Genomic DNA, 22,233 nt, shown 5'->3' with positions numbered 1-22,233 from the left:
AATTGTCATCAAACAGATGTGCTGGTCATTCGTGTCGCGACCTCATCCAGGAAGGGGAGGGGAGGGAAGGGGGAGGCCCCAAGTCTGCCGCCTGCTCACCAGTTCATCGGCTGAAGCTTCTGGGGCTGACGTCTCCTCTGGCCTCATTTAATTGCCAGGATTTTACCACTTGTGGTTGTACCTGCGTTGTGTTGGGGCATTGGCCGGGAGTAACTGGTACTTCAGGCTGCATGCGCTTAAAGTTCTCTTCCCCAGGCACCCTGTAAGTACTTCCCTTGGGTCTCAGGTTTATATTCCCTGGGGTTTATATTTGCCCTTGGGGTCAGCGGAAGTCTTGGTGCTTTCCTTTGGTCCTAGATAGGGAGTGTTTGTTGCTGGTTGGGGCACACGGTGCTGAGCAGCTCGCATATTAGCAGCAGCCGTGTCTCTCTCTGGCCTCCTATTGTTGTGGGGTACTTTTGTGGTTACTTTTCATTCTTTTTAATTTTTTTCCTGTCTGGTGAAGGCCTGCTTGGCTTCCTATTAGGTATGACTAGGTTCCGTTAGGTAGTCCTGCACTCCACCCCCGAGTTTGCTCCTTTCACAGGAGTCAGTTTGCCCAGTAAATAGACGGGGTTCAACAGGCTTTGCAGCACCAGTGCTTGGGCTTCTGTAGGGACACCTCCCTCTGCAACCCCTGGAAACCCCCATTGGGGCTTGGGTGACTATGGATATGTCTTCTGAGTCCCATCTTGCCTTGTGCGAGTTTGAAGGTTGTTCGTTGCCCTTGTCTCAGGGTGACGATCATCTGTTTTGCCTCCTTCATGATGCTTGTTAGGGTCGACGACACCTTCAACCCAGAGTCGTGCGAGACTTGTTCACTGCTCATCATCCAATTTATCCATTCTTCCTCGGGAGATATTAGGGGGTTAAGAGGCTGTCATGTTGCATGCTAGGTTTTTGTTGGTGCAACCTGCTAGGTTTGTCACCTGCTAGAATGCCCCAGAGCTGCCCCGTTTTGGTTTTAGGAACCTGGACTTCGGGGCGTTGGTCGCTTTGGCCTTGGATCCTTTTCCGGTTGATGTGGTTTGCCCTGCTTCTCCCTCCCCTGCTGCCGGCTCCCAAACATCTGTGGGTTTTAGAGTCGGGATTTAGTTGTGGATGAGACTCGTGTGGCTCCAGGGGCTGCCCCATTCGATGCGAGGATGGAGGCCTTTGAGCCTGATCCTCCCGCCAAGGCTTTTGGGTCTTACCAGTAGAGCCCCTTTTTTGCTCCTTTTCCTTGGACTCTGCCTTTTTTTCAAGGGCGGAGGGGGAGGATGGCTCTGTCTCGTAGCCTGGATTTGAGGATTCCAGGGTTGGGGGGAGGGGAGTTGGCCTGGTGTGCTTGGGGCCCCATTCGCTCCTGCCTGGGCTTCCCTTAGGTCTGTTGGTGTCCAAGGGAAGCCAGGGCTTTGGTGCCCTCGGGACAGGGTTTGCTGTTGCAGGGTTCGGGGTTTTTGTATCCCCCCTTCCCTGTACGAATTTGATATGTGGTTCAGGCCCTCCCCCAGTTCATTTCCTGGTTCCTTTGGGTTCTACGGCTTCATCCTTCCGAAGGGTTTCCACCTCTTAGATTTCCTCAGCGGAGGTTCAGGTGGCACTTGGTGCATACCTCCTGCAAGACTCGGATTTTTCTTCTGTGATGGACCCGGTCTCTTTTGAGTTCCGTTTTTCTTCCCCATATTGGGTGCATTATGAGATTCTTACGTCTTCCTAGCTTGCAGACTGACCTTTCTTTTTGCTTGGGGCATGGCACGGTTTTTGTTGTACCTGCACGCTGGATTGGCGGAGCTTACTACGGCGTTCTTTTCGCCACTTACTTTCTTTTTGTAGGTTCCCTTCTGTTTCTGTTGGTGTTTTGTCTTTCCTTTCCTGGCTATTTCAAAACTAACAGGTTTGTTTACTTGGGGGGGGGGGGGGACACTTTTGAGCACCTCAATGTGTGATTGTTGTTCTGTGCTTCCTAGTGAGGTTGACTTGCTCCAGTTGCATGCTCAGGTCCCCTCCCTTTTGGCTGCCTTGGTGGCAGAGGAACTTTGCGCTTGATGGCATCCGGCCTCAGTCTTGTGTTTCTTCTTCCTTCTCGAGCTGTCCTTGGAGTGGCTTGTGGAAGATGTGGAGGCATAGAGTGCTGGGCCGTTGTCTGGGACTTTTACCTCGGCTGCTAGGGCATTGGCGGCGTTGCTGAAACTGTATGCGCCTATCCTCCGGGAAGCTTCCTCCAGGAAGCAGCAAGGTGAGAAGCAAGTTTTTTGCTTCTCACCTTGCGTGTTGGCAGGCCGTCCTCGCTCTTTTGATTTGGCCTTGGCCCTGGCTCTTAAGTTTTTACGACCGGAACTCTTAATTTCTCAGACCCGGTTGTTTCTCAGTTTTTGCAGGCGGCTTCTGCTAGTTGCCATCCTCTTTCCGATTTGTTGGTGATCCGAGGTGGGTGTTCTTGTGTTTTCATCATGTTTTGTCCGGTTGTAGCTTTACGCCATTACGTGCGCGCCTTAAGTTCTGTGTCCGGGGACACACTTTGGGTTCATCCAATATCCCTTGTTCCCTTTTCCAGGGCTTGGGGTCTCTCAGGTCATCAGTAGGGTTATCAAGTCTGGCCAGTCTGTGATTTACCCTTGTGCCCATGATGTTCGGAAGTTTGCGGTTCTTGCTGCTGTGTTAGGGAACATGTCTTGGGCTGACATTCAGGCACGGGGACTTAGGCTGACATTTGGAGGTCGAACAGGGTCATGGCCGCCAATTATCTCGTAAACTTTTCTGGCCCTTAGCGATCTTGTGTGGCCTTGGGGCGTCGGTTGCAGCCAGTTGTCCTGTCTTCGTCATGAGGCATGTGATGCTGCCAGGTAAGTCCCTCTTAATTATTTTTGGGTCTCTAGCTCCAGGGAGCTGACAGGGCTCCCCACTGCAAACCAGCATTGAATGTAATGAAACGTAATTTTCTGGGTAAGGCCCATAGGCTTCCTGGCACTCTCCCTCCCTCCAGTTGGCAGTTTTCTTCCATTTGCTCAGTCTCCAAACCGGTGAGTAGGCAGCCAGCTCAGGTGGATGAGGCCTCCCAGGGGGTGCTAACAAGTGGCATGTTGGTTTGATAACAATTTGCTTCTTACTTTGTTTTTCTTGGGGGTAGTTCTTGAGCTCTGTACTGTCCTGGGTTGCAATTTTCTACCAGTTGGTGGTCTGTTTTGGGCTACTTACCTTTCTGGGGTGCCTAATCCCAGTCAATGGCAAACATGAATATACTCTCAAAGAGTGTAATTTTCATAGGACATTGCTCCCTGCACCTCTAAGGGAACCAGGTTCTGGCTCATGGTTCCCAGGAGGCAGAACTCCATGTGACTGAAGCCCCAGACTAATATAGCTAATATCAGTCCAATAGCTCCAGGGAGCCGACAGAGCTCCCCACAGAAAATGGCGTTTCATTACATTGAGCGCTGTTTTGTTTTTTTGTTCTTGCTCTTTTGTCTCGGCCATCTCCACCTCTGCAATATAATTCTTCTACCAATGCATGTTAACTTTGTTGTACTTTAAAGCCAGAGTCATATAGAGCTCTCCCTGTGACCATGTGCATTGGTAACCTGTCAATACCCCCTCTGGAGCATGTAAAGGTATTGCAGAAGTTCCTTGGAAAAGGCATTGGTCTGCATACCTCTTAATTCTTTCAGTATTGTCACAAATTATTCAACCCATTCTTCTGTTTAAATAGTACTTTCTGGGGGGAGCCTCGTCGTCTCCCCGGAGCTTACTAGGCTGATATGTTAATGTCAGACTTTGGCATCTGTCGTGTGTATGGTGTTCTGTGGGCCTACCGGGGACCACGAGCCAGAACCTGGTCCCCTCAGAGAGGCAAGGAGAGCAATGGCTTATAGAATCCCCCATGTGGTTGGAAGCATTCTATGTCTGCTATCGACTGGGTCTGGCACCCAGAAAGGTAGGCATCCCAAAACAAACCCCTATTCTGGTGAAAATATTGCTACCAAAAACCGAACAAGTGGATAGAACTCCCCTAAAAGAAACGAGCAAACGAGCATGATGTCATACGTCGCCGCTCAACTATCTGCACAGCTCCCCCCTCCCTGGGAGGGGGAAAGGGGGAGCCCCTCACGCCGGCTATTCATCCGTCAGTTCTAAGGCTGATGCTATCTTGAGATCTTGAGATGATTTCGGGGCTTTTTTAGTGTCCCCGAGGCCCGGTCCTCGACCAGGCCTCCACCCCCAGGAAGCAGCCCGTGACAGCTGACTAACACCCAGGTACCTAATTTACTGCTAGGTAACAGGGGCATAGGGTGAAAGCAACTCTGCCCATTGTTTCTTGCCGGCGCCTTGGATCGAACCCAGGACCACAGGATCACAAGTCCCGCGTGCTGTCCGCTCGGCCGACCGGCTCCCTAGAGGCTCCCTCCTTGCTAGAGGCAACGGTTGTGTGCTCCGGCTCCGGTGGTTGTTTCAGCACTGCACCTAGTGTGTAGTGACTGCTAGGTGTTGCGTGAGCGGGGAGTGATTCTCCAGTACTCGGGCTGCATGCGCCTAGGGTTTCCTTCCCTAGGTGCCCTGTAAGTACTGCCCTTGGGGCTTGGGGTTACCTTCCACAAGTTCCTTGGGTTATGCCTCTGCTAGGCCATTTACGGCTTGGTTTTCGGCTGTCTTTTGTGTGCTAGGGTGTTCTGTCTACCTTAGTCACCTTAGGGTGCGGGGCAGTTTTGCACTGGTAGGGGCACGGGGTACTGTGCAGCTTGTTTTCACCAATCATAGCGGCCAGCTCTGTTCCGCCTAGGTATGCTGTCCTCTTGTGGGGTTTTCTTTTTATTTTTGTTTGTCTGCCTGGTGGGGGGGGGGGAGGGTCTGCCTTGGTTCTTGCCGCCTGTGTACTGAGTACTCTTCCTTCTTCCGGTAGTACCCCCTGCTAAGTGCCCATGAGTGTACACGTCCCGGGGGTTCAGTTCTTAGAAGGTTGTTTGGTATACTTGGGCTCTGGTTAGCAGTAGCCTGCCTGGGATTACCTGGGCGTGAGTTATGTTAAATGCTCAGGACCCTGGGAATCTCCTTGGGGGCGTGTGGGTCCGATGGATGTGTCCCCAGAGTTTCCCCCTAGCTTTGTGCGAGTTCGAGGGCTGCTCGGTCCCCTTGGCTCAGGGTGACCCTCATGGTTTCCTCTTCCGTCTGCAGCCTGTGGGGTTGGTGGCACCTTCGACCCGGAGTCCTGCTTGTTAGTGACTCGGTTACCCGGTCTTATGCTGACTATGCAGGTGCAGGCAGCACTGGCGTTGCACATTGAGTTCAGGTGGTGGAAACGCACTAGGTTGTTTGCTCCCTGGAAGCCCCGAGGCTGCCCCGTTTTTGGTTGTTGTGATGGGGCTTGGGGGTGATGGTTACTTCGGTTTTGTTCCTTCCTCGCCCCCTTGTCTTTCCCCTGTTGTGGTTTAGTCTGCTTCCCCCTTCCTCCCTGCATCTGGATCCTTTCCGTCTGTGGGTTCGGGGTCAGAGCGGGGTTTCGATGGTCTTGAGACTCGGGCGGTCTCAGGGGTTTCCCCTTCCGGGGTAGCGATGGAGGCATTCAAGCTATTTCCTCCAGCCGGGTTGTATGATTCTGCCAGTGGCTGGTAGATTCATACCCTTTTGAGTCTGAGGCTTTGGGAGGACGGCTCGGCCCCGGGGCCTGCCATGGAGGTTCCCCGGGGTTGGGGAGGGGCTGACTTGGGGGGGGGGGCCTCGGGCCCCATTGGACCCCGTCGGGGTTTTCTACCCTCAGTGCGGGGCTTGCGGTTGTGGGAAATGGGGTTTTTCCTTCCTCCCCTCTGTGTACGAATTGTTGGGCATCGGCCCCTCCCCGGGTTCGGATCCTTGTCCCTTCGGGTCCGTTCAGTTCCGTCCTGTCAGTGGGTACTTTTCTCTGTTTCTACCCCCCTTTTCTCTGGGGCGGGACTTTTCCGTCATGGAGGGGTCATGTTTCCCTGTTATCGGGATTTCTGCACGACTTTTTGTCTTGGGTGCGACTGTGCCTTTCTGAGCCTTCGTGATATTGATTGCTTCTGTGAGATCTCGAGGGTTAGGGAAGGTCTTTGATTCTTCCCGTATTATTGGAACGTCTGTGCTCTTCCGGTGTGGCTTGTTGGTCCTCCTTCATGCTTTTCTCGGTTTTTGGTCCTATTTCTTTCTTTCGTGATTGTTTCTTCTCTCTGTGCACTGTCCTGCGTTATACAGGTTTGCCAGATTGGGCTACTTGTGGCCGAATTGGGCTACTTGTAGCCACAGAAGGGTTATGCTATTTATGTTTCGCTCCTTACTGCTCTTTTCGTCTCCTGTTAATGGCTGCCCTGTGTGCTGTCAAAAGGGATTCAATCGTTAGCAACACTATTTCCTCTAAGTTTTCTAGTCATTTTTTTTTCATTGTCTTGCGACTTCTCGCGACCCACATCTGGCATTCCTGCCTGCGCATGCGCCGTGGTAGTTTTTGATGTGGGCACGTGTGCTGGTGTTCCGCGTCCTTTTCTCTCGGGTGCTTCGCCTCTCGCTCCTCTCAATTCTCCACTCATGCCCCGTGACTACTGGGGGTGTTCTGCATTGCCGCTATGGGGAGAATGCCGGGTTTTCGCTGTGTATGGGTGTGGGGCACTTCCTTTACCTCTCCCCGACTCGTCTCCTGCATGTGCGGCTTTGTCTTTTTTCACTGGTGGTGCTCCCGACATCTTCTCAGCTATGTTGTGTCCTGACACGTTTGTGCCTACGTTTTGCAGGTGAGTTTCTGCGGTCTGGCATCTTTTTCAGCCAGGCGCTGGTTCGTGGTTTTTGGCTACGAATATACGGACATCGAGACACAGGGGACTGCAGCAGGCCTCTTGGGCCTTATGAGGCAACTCCTATTTATACCCATCCAGTCCCTCTCTTATGCATATACAGCCCATGCTCGAGTCCAGCATGGGGCCCCACCTCCACCAGGTTACGAGGTACGATGGTGGGGGTGTATGTTATGGGGTAAATATTACCGTGTCAGGAAGTTATGGGGTGACGTTTTGCTGCAGTTTTCTTACTGTGGTTGCGTGTTGGGGATTAGCTGTGGAGTTTTGTTTGGCCCGTCTTGCAGTGCCTGGCTTAGCCCTTCCGTATACATTGGTTTCTCTGTTCTTACCTAGTTGTTCTTCCCTAGTTGTGTTTGCGGGAGTTGAGCTCTGGCTTTTTGGTCCCGCTTCTCACCTATCATTCACTGATGTGTGGGTTCCTGTGCCTGCTGGGCTTTATCGTGTGTCTGTCGGAAGCTGTGTGTGGTGTCATCCTCCACCACTTTACTTCCTCATGTGTTCCGTTTGTCTCCTACTCTGCCACTGCTTCCTTCTTTCCAACATTTCTCTGGCTCATTGGGCTCTCCTTTCACCGGTGTCCCTTGGTGCATGTACCCCTGGGGTCCCATAGTCGGTCTTTCTCTACCCTATCGATTCCTTTGCAAATCTGGAATGTGGTGATCTTGTCCTCGTCGCTCGTACTCCTTGGTTCGGGTACTGGTCTGGTAGCATACCTTTGCACCTTTCGTTCCGTTTGCTACACATTGTTTGTGCCTTTCTGGCTTCCCCGCCTGTTGGCATTTTACGGTCTCATGGTGTCCCTTCTCTGGAGTCTCGTGTCGGAGCTGTCGTCTCCGATTTCCTGGTGGGCTCACTGGCTTTGGGATGTTTTTCTGTACGGCAGGCGTTCATCTCCTTCTTTGCCGGCTTGGGTTTCCGGCTCTGCTGGCTCTGTAGTCGTACCTGAGATCTTCTCGCGGCTCTGCCTCTTCCTAGACTCGATTGGCCCATGATGGGGCTGGTTCGGTTTCTGACTCAAGTCTCTCGCCTTCTGTTGGTGGTCGGGTGGCTTCGTTCATGGTGTCCCACCTGCGTTCTTCTGCTTCTTGGCGGTAGTGTGGGGTTTATTGGTGGTCCTTCCTTTTCCTTCTGTCCCTTCTTTGGAGGCTGTGTTTGTTGGCGTGGTCTTGTCCTTCTCTTGTGGAGGTTTGAGGTCGTCATCTTGCCCCATACTGTTGCCTTGTATCCTGCGGTGCTGGCGGAGCCGCTTCAGCTTGTTTTCTGTATTGGTGTTACGTCTGTGCTGTTTCGCAAGCTGTCTTGTGCGTTGTTCACCTCCGGCCTGCTCGTGCGCCGCCTGAGCCGTCCTGGTCTTTGGACAGAGTGCTCTTTTTTTCTTTTCTTCCTCACGGTTTGTTGTGGCCCCTTCGGTTCGGGATTGTTTCTCTGAGGCTCTGTTTCTGTTGGCATTGGCCTCAAGGGGTTGAGTCGGTGGGCTTCATACTCTCTTTCGGTGCAGGGGTTTTCTGCTCCTTCGGTTATGGCGATTGGTTGTTCGTCTGCAGCCATCTCCTTCTTTTCGGGTGGTGATTGAGACTGCTGCTTTCAGGAGGGGTCCTTCAGTTGTGGATGCTGGGTTGGTCGGGCCGAGGGTGTATCATTTTTGTGTCCAGTTGCGGCCCTCCGCCGTTACTTGCATGCCTCGGCCTCTGTGTCTGGGGATGTGCTTTGGGTTGCTCCGGTTTCCCTTCTTCCCTGTTCGCTGGTGCAGGTCTTCCAGGTCGTCCGCAGGGTTATTCAGGCTGGCCAGCCTGCAGTCTATCCACGTGCCCATGACGTTCGTAAGTTCACTGCTTTTGCTGCTGTCTCAGGCAGCATGTCCTGGGCTGACATTCGGGCGCGGGGCTTTTGGCAGTCGAACAGGGTCCTGGCTGCTTGTTCCCTCGTGAACGTTCCAGGGCCCAGTCAGCCCTGTGTCACTTTGGGTCGGCGGTTGCAGCCAGTTGTCTCGACTTCGAGTTGAGGAGTGAGCAGCGACTACCTCCCGGGTAAGTCCCTATTGTTTTCCTCTGTGGGTAGTTAGCTCCAGGAGCCGACGGGGCTCCCCCAGAAAACCAGCGTTGAATGTAATGAAACGCCAATTTCTGGGTGTGACCCGGAGACTCCCCGGCATTCCTCCCTCCCTCCCTTCGGTTGGCATTTTTTTCACATGTTTTGATATCCAGCCTCAGAACTGATGGGTGGATAGCCGGCGTGGCGGGTCTGGGGCTCCCCCTTCCCCCTCCCGGGGAGGGGGGAGCTGCTCAGACAGCGGTGTGGCAATGTGTGATGTCATGCTCATTTGCTCATTTCTTTTAGGGGAGTTCTACCCACTTGTTCGGCTTTTGGTAGCAATATTTTCACCAGAATAGGGGTTTGTTTTGGGATGCATACCTTTCTGGGTGCCAGACCCAGTCGATGGCAGACACAGAATTCTTCCAACCACACTGGTGTTTCTTTAGGTCATTGCTTCCCATGCAAGGGGGCAAGTTCTGGTTCGTGGTCCCCGGTAGGCCCACAGAACTCCATACATGCGACTGATGCCAAAGTCTGACATTAGCATATCAGCCTAATAAGCTCCAGGTCACTCCCAGAAAATGGCGTTTCATTACATTCAACGCTGGTTTTTTGTAACTGTGGACCATCATACATATATTGATGTAATGGACAGTTTGATAGAATTTGGTACTATTCACTTCATAGAGTTAAATAAAAATAAACCTAAGAGTCAAACTTATATATTCCTAAACCTAGTATAGCAGATGTATGTACTACTTTAACCCTCAGATAGCATGTATTAGGCCTAGAATGGTTAGGAAAGATTTTATTAGCAACGTAAATACAAAACCTTTTCCAGTTTGTCAAAATTCAGTACTGTAGCAAATTCTACTTTCTAATCGGCCAGTATGTCAATATATGTAAGATAGTCCATATCATTACTATACATACAATACAGTACTATCTAAATAGGAGGATGGGAGAATTATTCCTATAGCCACTTAACTGCTGGTTACATCTGCCTGTTAAACTGAGCGACACATCTGGTAAAAAGTTCCTCAGTTATGGGAAAGCAATGGTGTAGGTGGCTTAATTTCACTAATGAAATACCTCTACCCAGCCTGTCAATTGATTAGCATGGCCACAACTATATGCGTAATTGTCCATCTTGAACAAATCTTCCATTGACTGCTGGAACAGGTAGGCTGTGGTTTGGATTGAACAGTTTATGACATTCATTGGTCACATATTTAGAAAGTTGGTGATGCAGAGTTGCCTCTAACCCCCAGTCATTACACCACTGCCAGATCCTGCATTGCATAGATTCAATTTCTGTGGTGTCACACATGCACATTGGTGGCCTCCTGGTGTCACAGTACCTTCAAGATGACCAGCTGCATGAACCCTGCACTCTCCTCACTTTTGGATTTCATGATTAGTGGGAATCTTAATCAAGTGGGACTTAATACACTGCTCATCAACTTTCTGCTGTTTGGGACATGTCACTATCACTAATTAAGCAATACCACACTCTAAAAGAACTCAACACTCGTGAATGTGTGTTTATATCTAGTCGCATGCAAAATTCCTTGAGGCTTCAATTGAATCCCACCTCTGTAAGGCTTCAAGATGTCAATATTTCAAACAAAATTCATTATAATTTTGGAGTAAGTAATTTGTCATAAATTCCATTATGCATTTCCTTCTTATAGGTAAATCCTACTGTTGGGGTTTTATATATACCTGACATTTGTGAATGTTATTTTATTACACTTAGGGTGCATGTGATTTTCCTGATCGGATAATGTGCACATGTTTAGATTGTCATCTGCCCTGTGAACATTACTTGCTTGTAAGTCATCCTTCATTTGATCTACACTATTCAGTATATACTGTATATGCAGATTCATCAGGAGTATGATTATTAAATTTAAAGCATAATTTATATTATAACACATACTGTATTGTAAATGTATTATATACAGTACTTTAGTAACATGATGACAATGACTAAGTTTGAATCTTTGAATGAAGGGTATCTCATTATCTCTACTAGTGACTCCAGAACCAAGACTGTGGTGGCTTGTACTGTTTCATCCTTGCACTGTGAGTGGGCAAGTTTTCTCTTGCTTGAAATGTAGTCCATAATTATTTTTGTTCATTCTGACATTTTTTGTGTGATCTGGAAGCATTCATTCTAGAGTGGAAAAATGTCTTCGGATTTTCTTTTTTGTGCAGTCATATTTACTCTTGGAGCATAATATAGAAATTCAAGCATAAATCACATGTCTGTGTCAAATGGTGAACTTATCAATGCTCTAAAATTTTTATTTCTTGGTTAAAATAGAAAAAATCGCTATCAAAGTGTAGCTGAGGACTACGTGAACAGTGTAACAGTTGGTGTTAAAAGAAGTATGAAGATAACAGGTCAGCAGAGATAATGCTTCATAAAGTGCCAAACAGACAAGCCTAACATTCTCAAGTTCGGTGGGCACAATAAACTATGCAACAAGTTGTTCAGACTCACAGCAGTGTCGCCTCTAGTGGATACTAAGGTACTTACTCTAACGGAACCATCCGTGTAAAGGGGGAAGAGTGAAAATGTCTACTGCTTTTCTTCTGGGACTTAGTCACATCATGAGGACATTAGTAATGTACAAACACACAACAAAAAGGCACTTAAAAATTCTATAGTGATGATAGAATGGGATGTTTTATAAAATAAAAATTATCGTTGGCCATGGAATACTTTGGAACATAATAAAGGTAACAGTAACACATGATACAGTAATTTATTTATGTATTACAAGAATCACTGAACGTTATTTTTATTACATTGTAATAATATCCTTCCACACCAATCACAGGATTGCTGCCTGGGTTTGTTATGACTTCATCTTACATCACTTGTCTTCATACCCGACTGAAAAGTAAACTTTGGCAATCTTGGCAATTTTACTCTAGTGCATGCAAGGGATTTTTCCCACTCGTAAAATGATCAGATATGTGACTGGCATATTTGTAGGAGGGTCAGTGACACATTCCTGATATTTATTGTTGGCAAGTTGAAATCTGATTTACAGGTAGATTAATTTGTACCCAAGTGTATGTTAATTTTTTTTGTACAGTGCCTTTTACCATAAATAATGTTGTATTAATATTCATGTTTTCATTTAACAGGCCTGGGCAACATCCCCACGTACCTGAACTCTTCAGTGATGATCAATAAGGTCTCACACTCACCGGAGAAGTTGCCTACCCTGCGTCATGAAGATTCTAATGAGAAAGGTGTTAAGAAATTGGACCTACATAAACATACTGTGTGTACAGATTTAGCAAGCTTAAAAGCAAATTCTGACATCACTATTCACAGTGTGACAAAGAATGAAACATTGAGTTTTAATAAATCTAGTGATGGTGAGAATAGGAACCCAAATAAATGCAAAAGTGAAGTGACCAAAGTGGGGAGAGTGACTCACTTGGATGTGAATGATAGAAAAGCATTGCAGGAGGCACTCAAGAGCTCACAGAGTTCTACCAAAAAGAATGATACTCACCAAAGCAGTATGCATGATCTTTTAAAACGCTTTAACTCTATAGACAGTTCAACTACAGTGCCTGTGTCTTCTCAGTCTGAGAGTACAAACAGCACCTCTGGGGTGAAAGTGGAATCCAAAGCCACTGACGCCCCAGAAAAGGTGAAACATGAAGTGAAAAGTGATGAAAAAAGTGAGAATAAAGACCCACACAATACAAGTGTAAATTCATCAAACAGCTGTGATACTAGTGTTAAACTGGAACCCGAACAGACAAAAGTTTTAGAGCAAGCTAAGGGCCCAGACTTTCCTGGCAATGTAGTATTAATAAAAAGTGAGGTTGAAAGTCCAGATGGTACTCCAAAAGGGGAGCATGGTAGTGGTCAAGGTGGAGAAGACTCTGGGATTGAGTCAATGGATGCCCTATCAGAAAAAAGTCCAAACCAGAGTGACCAGAGCCCTAGTAGAAGGGATGACAAAGAATGTGAAACATTTCCTGATAAAAGTTCAAGTGAAAAAAATACTAAGAGTGAATCAACCAGTGATTGTAGGTCTAATGATGCACGAAATGTCACTCAAGAACCTAGAGCGAGTGCCAAAATTGAGATAAAGTCAGAACCTCTGGATGAAGACCAAAATGAAATAGTCCATCACAGAATTTCTGATAGTGAAGTAGACAGCACAAAATGTGGTTTAAAGACCTGTGAATCTCCAGTTGATATAAACACAAAGATGGTTATCAGTAAGGAAAGTGAGGCAGTTGGCATACATGCTGCATCCCAGGAATCTTCTTTCTCAAAAAATGAAGAGCTTCATCTGGAGTCTGTTGATGATATAAATTGTCCCTCTGAAATATTACCAATACCTGTGACAGAAATAAAATGTGAACCTATGTGTACAGCAGAATCTCCAAGCACAACCATCGAGTCATTGGAGTGCGAGACCAGTATATCATCATTTTCAATTCCACCCACTTCTAATTATACATCTGCATCACCAATCACTTCATTATTAGTCTCTACTTTTTCACCCAGTTTTTCAACCACTTCATCCCCTGTTGTGTGTGGGACTTCTTCACCAAGTTCCTTAAGTGTATCCACATCCTCATCAGTGTCTTCAATTTTTCTGTCCACGTCACCACAGAGTTCTATTGTGTCTGGTCCTCATTCATCATTACCGAGTTCCCCATCTTTATATTCTACGTATTCACCAGTGACTTCATCTTCCACGATTATAAATCCCACCACCCACAGCTCAATTGACACAAGTCTCTTGTCCCTTACGATTTCAAGTCCATCAGCACCTAGCGTTACTCTACCTTCTGTTACTGTATCTAGTTCCTCTGCTCCCTGTTCTCCCACGCCCACTAGTCATAATTCCTCTTATACTTTAGATACTCATAGTCTTGCAATACCAAACAGTACCTCTTTCACGTCTGTCACAACTACATCTGGTCCTACATGTACGACTACCACATATACCCCTGTTACAAATATTTCAGTGATTCCTACAGTGCCTCACTCCCCAAAGACATCAGTTTCAACTGCACCAATTTCCAGTTCAGTGTCAAAGCCATCAATACTTGCATTAACACTGACTAGACCACAAACAAGTTGTGCACCGTCTCAGCCATCTTCCACCCAAACAGCTTCTTTATCATCTGCAGACAAGGTAAACAATTTATCATCATTGGACCTTAGCAGCAGTATATCTACTTCGTCCTCAAGCAACAGCCAACCTACAGTAACAAACACAACAACTGTGGCAACATCAACAACAAGTGCAAAGGTGGTAACTTTAAAGCCTAGCACAAGTCAGGGTCAAGTTAGTACCCCCCTTAATCTCCCTCCAGGGACAACTTTTCGGTTAGTGGCCCTACCAGGTAACAGTGCCATGGCTCCCACCACCAGTGCAGTTAAGGTAGTGGTGTCACCAGTTAAAGGCCAGTTGAGCCAGCAGGTGACATCAGGAATTGGCAGCATGACAGTGGTGACGGTTAAGCCAGTGGTTATGGCAACAGGTGGGGCCAAGAACAGCCACTTATTACAAACACTTTCAGTTAGTAAGACTGAAGAATCTAGTCCTCCTTCCCTCCTCAAGGCTCATTTAACTGCTCCAACCCTCACCACATCAGCTCATGCTGTGGCTACCTCAGTCACCAATTCTGCCGCAACACCTATTGTGTCCAGCACCATGGCGAATGGAGATGATACAGAAGACTTAGATTTTGTGGGCTTCTCTAGTTCACCTCAAGTTAAGTTACTACAACCTGCTGAATTAAAACGAGAAATTTTAAGGCCAGACATAATAGAAAGCAGAAGACCAGATTCTTGCAAAAGTCCAGAAGTACTGTCCCCAACAGGTGACGAGCCAACTCCAATGAGAGTACACCCTCCCCTCTATACATATGGAAACAGAGAAAGGAAAAAAGATGTCGAGTCAGATGCTGAAGATAAAGACAAGGAAGAGGCTAAGAATACTTCTGAGTGTGAAGGACACTCTGATATTAAAAATTGTGATATATTAGAAATGGATAAGGAGAAAGATGAGTGTGTTGGTGTGAAGCCCAAACCCAAAGATAAGAAGTTTGATGCACTTTCCATAGAGATACCACCAACGGACCCAACCCTTCCAGATGATAAAAGGCTTACAAGAAGCACAAGACAAAGTGTAAGATTATCCAGTCCAAAAGTGAATAGTCCAGGGGCAGAATTGAGCCCTAAAGTAGATAGAAGAAGTCCTGCAAGTATGCTGTCGATGGGAAAACCAAGTCCTGTCCCAGTGTTACGGCCGAGTGTCAGTCCTGCCATTAGAGGTACCAAGAGACGAAGACATGAATCGGAAAGCAGCAGTGCCTCTAGCATCAATGATGATACACAGGAACCAGCAACAAAGTCTACCAGAAGAAAACCACCAGATAAAGCTGCAGGTAAGAAGTGTTAACCTTGTTTTCATAGGACAATGATTTCCCCTACCTGTTCATATAGAACATATGGATTCACAGACATTTTGTTGGATAAATGTACTTTGGGGTGGACATAGGTAACATTAAGATTTCCATTTAAATGGGGGCAAAAAAATTGTCCTCTGGTGATTAATATGCCAAAGGTAGGTCATTATGTTTCTGCTCTCCTGTGCATGCCAATCAACATGCTTCAATTATTTTTACTACTATGCTTTTAAGAGATTCTCTGTTTCCATGCTTCCACTTTTGCTTTCTTATAATACTGTTATACATGTATGTACAGTCAAGGAAACATTTTCCTTTACCCTCAGTTTCTTTGAAAGAGCTAAATAGCAATGCCGCTTTTATTGTCGTCGTAATATTGGGTTAGATTATGAAAATACTGGAGGGCCAGGTCCCAAATCTTCACAGTAAAATAACAACATACTAGAGTGAACGATAAGGAAGAAATTACTGAATAGAACCAGTGAAGAGCAGGGGTGCCATAGGCACAATCAGAGAACACTGTATAAACATCAGAGGTCCACGGTTGTTCAACATCCTCCCAGCGTGTATAAGAAATATTGCCGGGACAACCATGGACATTTTCAAGAGAAAACTAGATCATTTTTCTCCAAGGAGTGCCGGACCAACCGGGCTGTGGTGGAGATGTGGGCCTGTGGGCCACTCCAAGCAACAGCCTGTTGGACTAAGCTCTCACAAGTCGAGGACAGGCTTGAGGAGTAGAAGAACTCACAGAACCCCATCAAGCAAGTATTAAGCAGCAGCAGGTATGAATGAATAGGCACTTTGTAATGAAGAGTCTCGTTGGTCAAAACACTAACACTAGTTTACGTAATTCACACTGCTATCAAAAGGAAAATAGTGAAGAGCAGTGAATAAGAATTATTATACAGTGTGTAGATTAGTGAAAAAGGGAGATGGCTCTACATTTGTGCTTGAGAGTTTATTGACATTTTATGTAAAAATATAACGTATGATAATTTTATGTATTGTCATTTGGCTGTCGAGACGTATGATGTGACGTCACACAAAATGCTCCCACCATCGTTCTCACACCTTGATCAACAACAACAGCACAAAACATTTAAAGTTAAAAATGGTTTGCAAACATTTATATTTGCAATAATAGTTCATCAGAGAGACAGAGAGAGACAGACACAGACAAAATATATGGAAAATGTCTAATCATATTATGCATGTAATTCATTGCCATTTGAACATTATCATATCTTCAACATGTACAGCCATATGGTAAATGTTAAACGAAAAAGTTATTTGCTTCGCAAAACGTTTACAACACTAATGGGCAATCAATACATATTCCGTCATCAATTGTTTCACCAACAACGTAGAAGAGAATGCTTCGGCATTTCGGTGAACGTTATATCTGATTTACCTGAGGGGTCACTAACATTCTAGTGGCCTCGACAAGGACAGGAAGCTTGTGGCTTGTCAGAGGTATTCCCATTTGGCTTGAAGATTTTTCTTAATACCTGTACTGCACTGTATAAGTAAAAATAAAATCTGCTTAATGTAACTAAAAGTAAAATGGATAAGTAAATTATAGGACATAAATACAAAGTAACATTTTAAGTGAAATATCTGAACTAAATGATAGGTATAACCTGTAATTAACCAATAACTGTAATTCGACTTTGCTGGGAACTAACCTAATGAGAGTAATGAGTGCAACAGGTTAAGTAACAATATGGTAGTTTATAACACTTAAATATAAGATATATAAATTAACTGCAACCCACATGAACATAACTGTAAGTTAAAGTTATGTTCAAGTAGGTTTGTTCAACAACAGAAGTGTCATTGCCATTTTGGGCATTCCACCGAAGTGAGGGGTAAAGGAATACTACCTACAGTAGTTGTAGCTAGAGGGAGTGAGATCTAGCTTTTGTCTTCCTGCCTCATAACTATTGTACTTGGTACATATATTCCTTCCAACTTTCCAATTTTGTCTTCCTTTGCTCTTGAAGCTGTGAATGGTGACTTTGCACCTCTGGTTCAAGCATAATTCTATCTATTTACCACTCTGTAGTCAAGGTACTGTATTTCCTTACATTTCTCTTTTCTTATCTCTCATTCCAACTTTCACCTGTGCTCCTTCTTTCTTTTGTCTCTCACTTTGAAAAAGACTGTCTCTATCCACTTTGTCAAATCCCATGAGTGTCCTGTATAGTGTGACTTTTTCCCCCTGTTCATCTCTTCCAATGTCGTTAGTTTTAGTTTAGTTCATTTTGTCTGTCCTCATAGCAAATTTTTCTTATCTCTGGTACCTGTCTCTTGACTAATTTTGGACCAACTTTGAACCTTCTAAATTTTCTTATTAGTGTGCACATGTTTACTTTATAAATTACATCTTTGTCTTAATACTTCCTGTAGGAATGCAGTGGTAAATATGGTCCATGTATATGTTTCACAGGTGCATTTGTTTGTAAGTTATGGTTTGCTTGGGTCTTTTCTATCTGTATTCAAGTAACTGTGTAACTTTGCACTTATTCACTGCAGGGTACATGTTTTAGGTTGGAAAACAAAAAAAAAAGGAGGGTGCATCTGATTTCCATATACTGTACTGTACTGTATGCATATACATAGTCTTTTGAACTTATTTGAAGGGTTGGTGGCCTCATTTTCATAAATGTTATATCTCGGTTATCTTGAGATGATTTATGGGCTTAGCTGTCCTCGCACGCTGGTCCTCGATCAGGGCCTCCTTCTTGTTAAACACCCCAGGAAGCAGCCGTAGCAGCTCTCTTAACCCCCCAGGTACCTATTTACTACTAGGTAACAGGGGCATCAGGGTGAAAGAAGCTATACCACACCTTATTGAATTAATATTTTCTCAATTCAAAGAAATTGTCCTTAAACCCTGATAATGAACCTCTTTTCTAATTGATTCACTTTTAAATCACAAGCAAGCCTCGGGTCATCACACTTCACTAGTATATCATGAGCAAGCCGTGAGTCATCACACTTACCTAGTATATCACAAGCAGGTCTCGGGTCATCACTTCACTAGTATATCACAAGCAAGCCTCGAGTCATCACACTTCAATAACATATCACAAGCAAGCCTTGGGTCATCACACTTCACTAGTATATCACAAGCAAGCCTCGGGTCATCACACTTCAATAGCATATCACAAGCAAGCCTCGGGTCATCACACTTCACTAGCATATCACAAGCAAGCCTCAGGTCATCACACTTACCTAGTATATCACAAGCAGGTCTCGGGTCATCACTTCACTAGTATATCATGAGCAAGCCTCTGGTCATCACACTTCACTAGTATATCACGAGCAAGTCTCAGGTCTTAACAGTTCGCTAGTTTATAACAAGTCGGCTTTGGATCTTCACAATTCATAAGTATTCTATATCACAAACAAGTCTCTGGCCTTCACATCTCGCCAGTAACTCGGGTCTCTGATCGTTACACTTCAAAATAAAATAATGTTTTGCTGTATATACCTATACCTGTATATTGATTTATGCATACCAAAATTATATTCATGATTTAATGTTTTTATGATTTAAGGATGTGAACAGTTTAGTGCGACTGAGCATGAATTTTTATATAGTTACTGGTAAACAATTTATTTATTCTCATGCTTATACTGTAAATGTTCTGTATTTGTCTCTCAGTAGTCTTTAGATTTTTTTTAAGAGCGCAAAAACTTGTGTATGCCAAGTAAGAAAAGTATTTATAAAAATGAAAATGGGCATTTTTGTTACAAAACACAGTTCCATATTAATCAAAGAATTTATCATTGTATACAGTAGTTTGCTGTAGTCTGTGAGTGGGTATTTTTTTTGAAGAAAAGTAATTTATACTGGGATTTCTGATTTTAAAATCCTATTGAGTAATCTCTGGTTATTTTCACTGATTCAGGTGTATATGTTCAGAATAACAAAGTTTTTTTGTGGGGAGCCTCATTGGCTCCTTGAAGCTATCCAAACTGACATGTCATATTAGTTTGGTGTCATCAGTCCCGGGAGTTCTAGTTCCTACTGGGGGACCACGAGCCAGAACAACCTGGTCCCCTCAGAGAGGCGCAGGGAGCAATGGCCATATGAGCACTCTACCTTTAAGAGTTTATGTCTACCATCGACCGGGAATACCACCAGAAAGGTAGGCGAAACAATACAAATCTCCAACTAGTTAAAATTACAACTTACGTCTAAACAGAGTCAAAGAACTTCCACTAAAGTAAAACAATGAAACAACCAAGTTATCCAACTAGCGCGCCTACTCCTTAGCGTCCCCCCCCTCCTCCCTGTCGTGGGGAAGGAAGAGCCCTCTCAAGGAGGAGCTTTGTAGCTTTGCCAGCTTTGTGTGGTGTGGTGGCCAGGTGTTCTCTGGTACGCTGGACTGCATGCACCAAGGGCTTCCTTACCTAGGTTCCCGGTAAGTACTTTTTTTGTGGGTTCTCTTCCCTGTGACATTTGGGTCTCACTCCCATTTGAGGGCTTTGTCACTTGGTGGTGTTGGGGGTCTTGGGCTTCCCGTCTTGCCCCAGGTAGGAAGTGGTTTTTTGCTGGGTGGGGCGAACTGCGGCCAGTGCATACAGCGGCAGCTGACAATTCTCTGGGAAACGGTTGGTTTGTGTGTGTTGCTTCGGGGGCTTTTGATTTTGATTTGTGTTGGGCATATTTGCTTACCTTTGCTTACCGTCCATCAACTGTGAAGATCTTAGTCGCCCAGGGTACTGTGCTTGCTCCAGTACTTTTTCTCATCTTCATATCGGACATAGACAAGGACACAGTCTATAGTACTGTATCATCCTTTGCAGATGACACTAGGATTTTCATGAGAGTAGACAACATAGAGGACGCGGCAAACCTCCAATGAGACGTAAATCAGGTCTTTCTATGGGCTCCAGAAAATAATATGATGTTTAATGAAGATAAGTTCCAGCTCATGCGCTATGGAAAATATGAAAATATAAAAACGGAAACCACATACAAAACTCAGGTCAAATCATAACATAAAATGAAAAGGCAATGTAAAAGATTTGGGTGTACTCATGTCGGAAGACCTTACCTTCAAAGAACACAATAAAGTAGCTGTCACAACTGCAAGAAAATTGACAGGTTAGATAACAAGAACCTCTCACACTAGAGATGCTATACCGATGATGATACGTTTCAAGATGCTAGTGCTCTCTAGAGTGGAATACTGCTGCACAATGACAACCCGTTTCAAAGCTCGAGAAATTGCTGACCTGGAGAGCGTGCAGAGATCCTTTACTGCTAGAATCCACTCAGTAGAACATCTAAACTACTGGGACTGACTAAAGAGCCTAAATCTATATTCTCTTGAGTCCAGGCGGGAGAGATACATAATAATCTATACTTGGAAAATATTAGAGGGGCCGGTCCCAAACCTGCACACAGAAATAACATCACATGAGACCAGGAGGCATGGCAGGATGTGCAAAATACCCCCATTGAAAAGTAGAGGTGCAACAGGTACGCTGAGAGAGAACTCTTATCAACATCAGAGGCCAGAGACTGTTCAACACCCTTCCACTACACATAAGGGGCATAACTGGCTGACCTCTCACAGTGTTCAAGAGAGAACTGGATAAGCATCTCCAAAGGATACCTGATCACCCAGGCTGTGATTCGTACGAAAGGCTGAGAGCAGCCGCGTCCAACAGCTTGGTTCACCAGTCCAGCAACCAGGAGGCCTGGTTGACGACTGGGCCGCGGGGACGCTAAGCCCCAGAAGCACCTGAAGGTAACCTCAAGGTAAGGTTCCTTTGGTGGAGGAGGCCTGCCTTGGTTCTCATCAGGCCTGCCTAGGTTGTGTTGGTGTCCTCCTCTGTTGTCCTAAAGTGTCATGGCGACTTTCAGTTGTCAGTTTGCCTGTAACAGACAGGGTTTACCGGCTTAGCTAGCCCTGGTGCCTGGGTTTCCCAGTGGGGCTAGCTTACCCTATGGGCCCTGGGAAATCCCGTTGGGCTCGAGGTTACCATGGATGCGTCTTCCGAGCCCTGTCTCACCTTGTACAATGCTGAATGTTGTTCGTTCCCCCTGCCTCCATCATGCAGCCTGTTGGGTCAGTGACACCTACGACCCTTAGTCTTGTGGGATTTATTCTCCCCTTCTTATTCAGTTTACCCATTCCTTGTCTGAGGATGTTAGGGGTCAGGCAGCGGCTTCGTTGCATACTAGGTATTCTTCGTTGCAACGAGCCAGGTGGGTTGCCTTGTTGGAAGCCCCAGAACTGCCCCGCTTGGGTTTTAGGGACCAGGATTTAGGAGTGTTGGTTAGTTCAACTGTGATTCAGTCTGCACTCTTGCTTCCTTTCCATGTGCCCTGCTTCTTTTTCCCTGCTTCCAGGTTTCCAAACGTCTGAGGGTTTCGGGGCCGTGGCAGGGTATAGCTTGGGATGAGGCTCGGGTACCTTCAGGGATTGCCCCTTCCGATTTGAGGATGGAGGTTGAGCCCAATTTCCCCGCCGAGGCTTCAGAGTCGGCACAGCAAGCTTCCTTTCGTTGAAGTTTTTTCCAGGGACTCTGCCTTTTCTTCAAGGGTGGTGGGTGTGGTTGAAGGCTCTGCCCCAGGATCTATGTTGTGGGTTACTGGGGCTCAGGAGTAGGACACTTGGAGTGCATGGGCTCCTTTTGATTCTGCCCGAGTCCTTGTGCCTTCTGGGCAGGGTTTATTGTTGCAGGACCAGGGATTTTCATATCCTCTGTCCCTGTATGAATTTGAGTTGGGTGCGACTTCCCCCAGGTTCGTTTTCAAGTACCTTTGGGCTCCTCGGATACATCCTGCCGGAGGTTTCCTTCCACTTGGATTTTCCCCTGCAGAGGTTCAGGAGGCCCTTGGTGCTTACCTCCTGCGAGACCCAATTTACACCTCTATAATAGATCCATC

At 45.9% G+C, this 22,233-nt stretch overlaps 1 protein-coding gene across 1 annotated transcript in view; it reads left to right on the top strand.

Annotated features, from left to right (window-relative positions):
- Positions 1–22,233, top strand: part of LOC123769471 (serine-rich adhesin for platelets) — a 177,982-nt gene that overhangs the window by 90,851 nt on the left and 64,898 nt on the right. Inside the window, exon 4 of the mRNA XM_069308797.1 lies at positions 12,012–15,296. Within this exon, the coding sequence (XP_069164898.1) occupies positions 12,012–15,296 (3,285 nt within the window). The remainder of the gene's footprint in view (positions 1–12,011; positions 15,297–22,233) is intronic.

Source organism: Procambarus clarkii, chromosome 63 (assembly GCF_040958095.1).
Source record: "Procambarus clarkii isolate CNS0578487 chromosome 63, FALCON_Pclarkii_2.0, whole genome shotgun sequence".
NCBI classification, from domain to species: domain Eukaryota; kingdom Metazoa; phylum Arthropoda; class Malacostraca; order Decapoda; family Cambaridae; genus Procambarus; species Procambarus clarkii.
The sequence above is the reverse complement of the archived record's forward strand: the minus strand, read 5'-3'. Positions and strand labels throughout refer to the sequence as shown.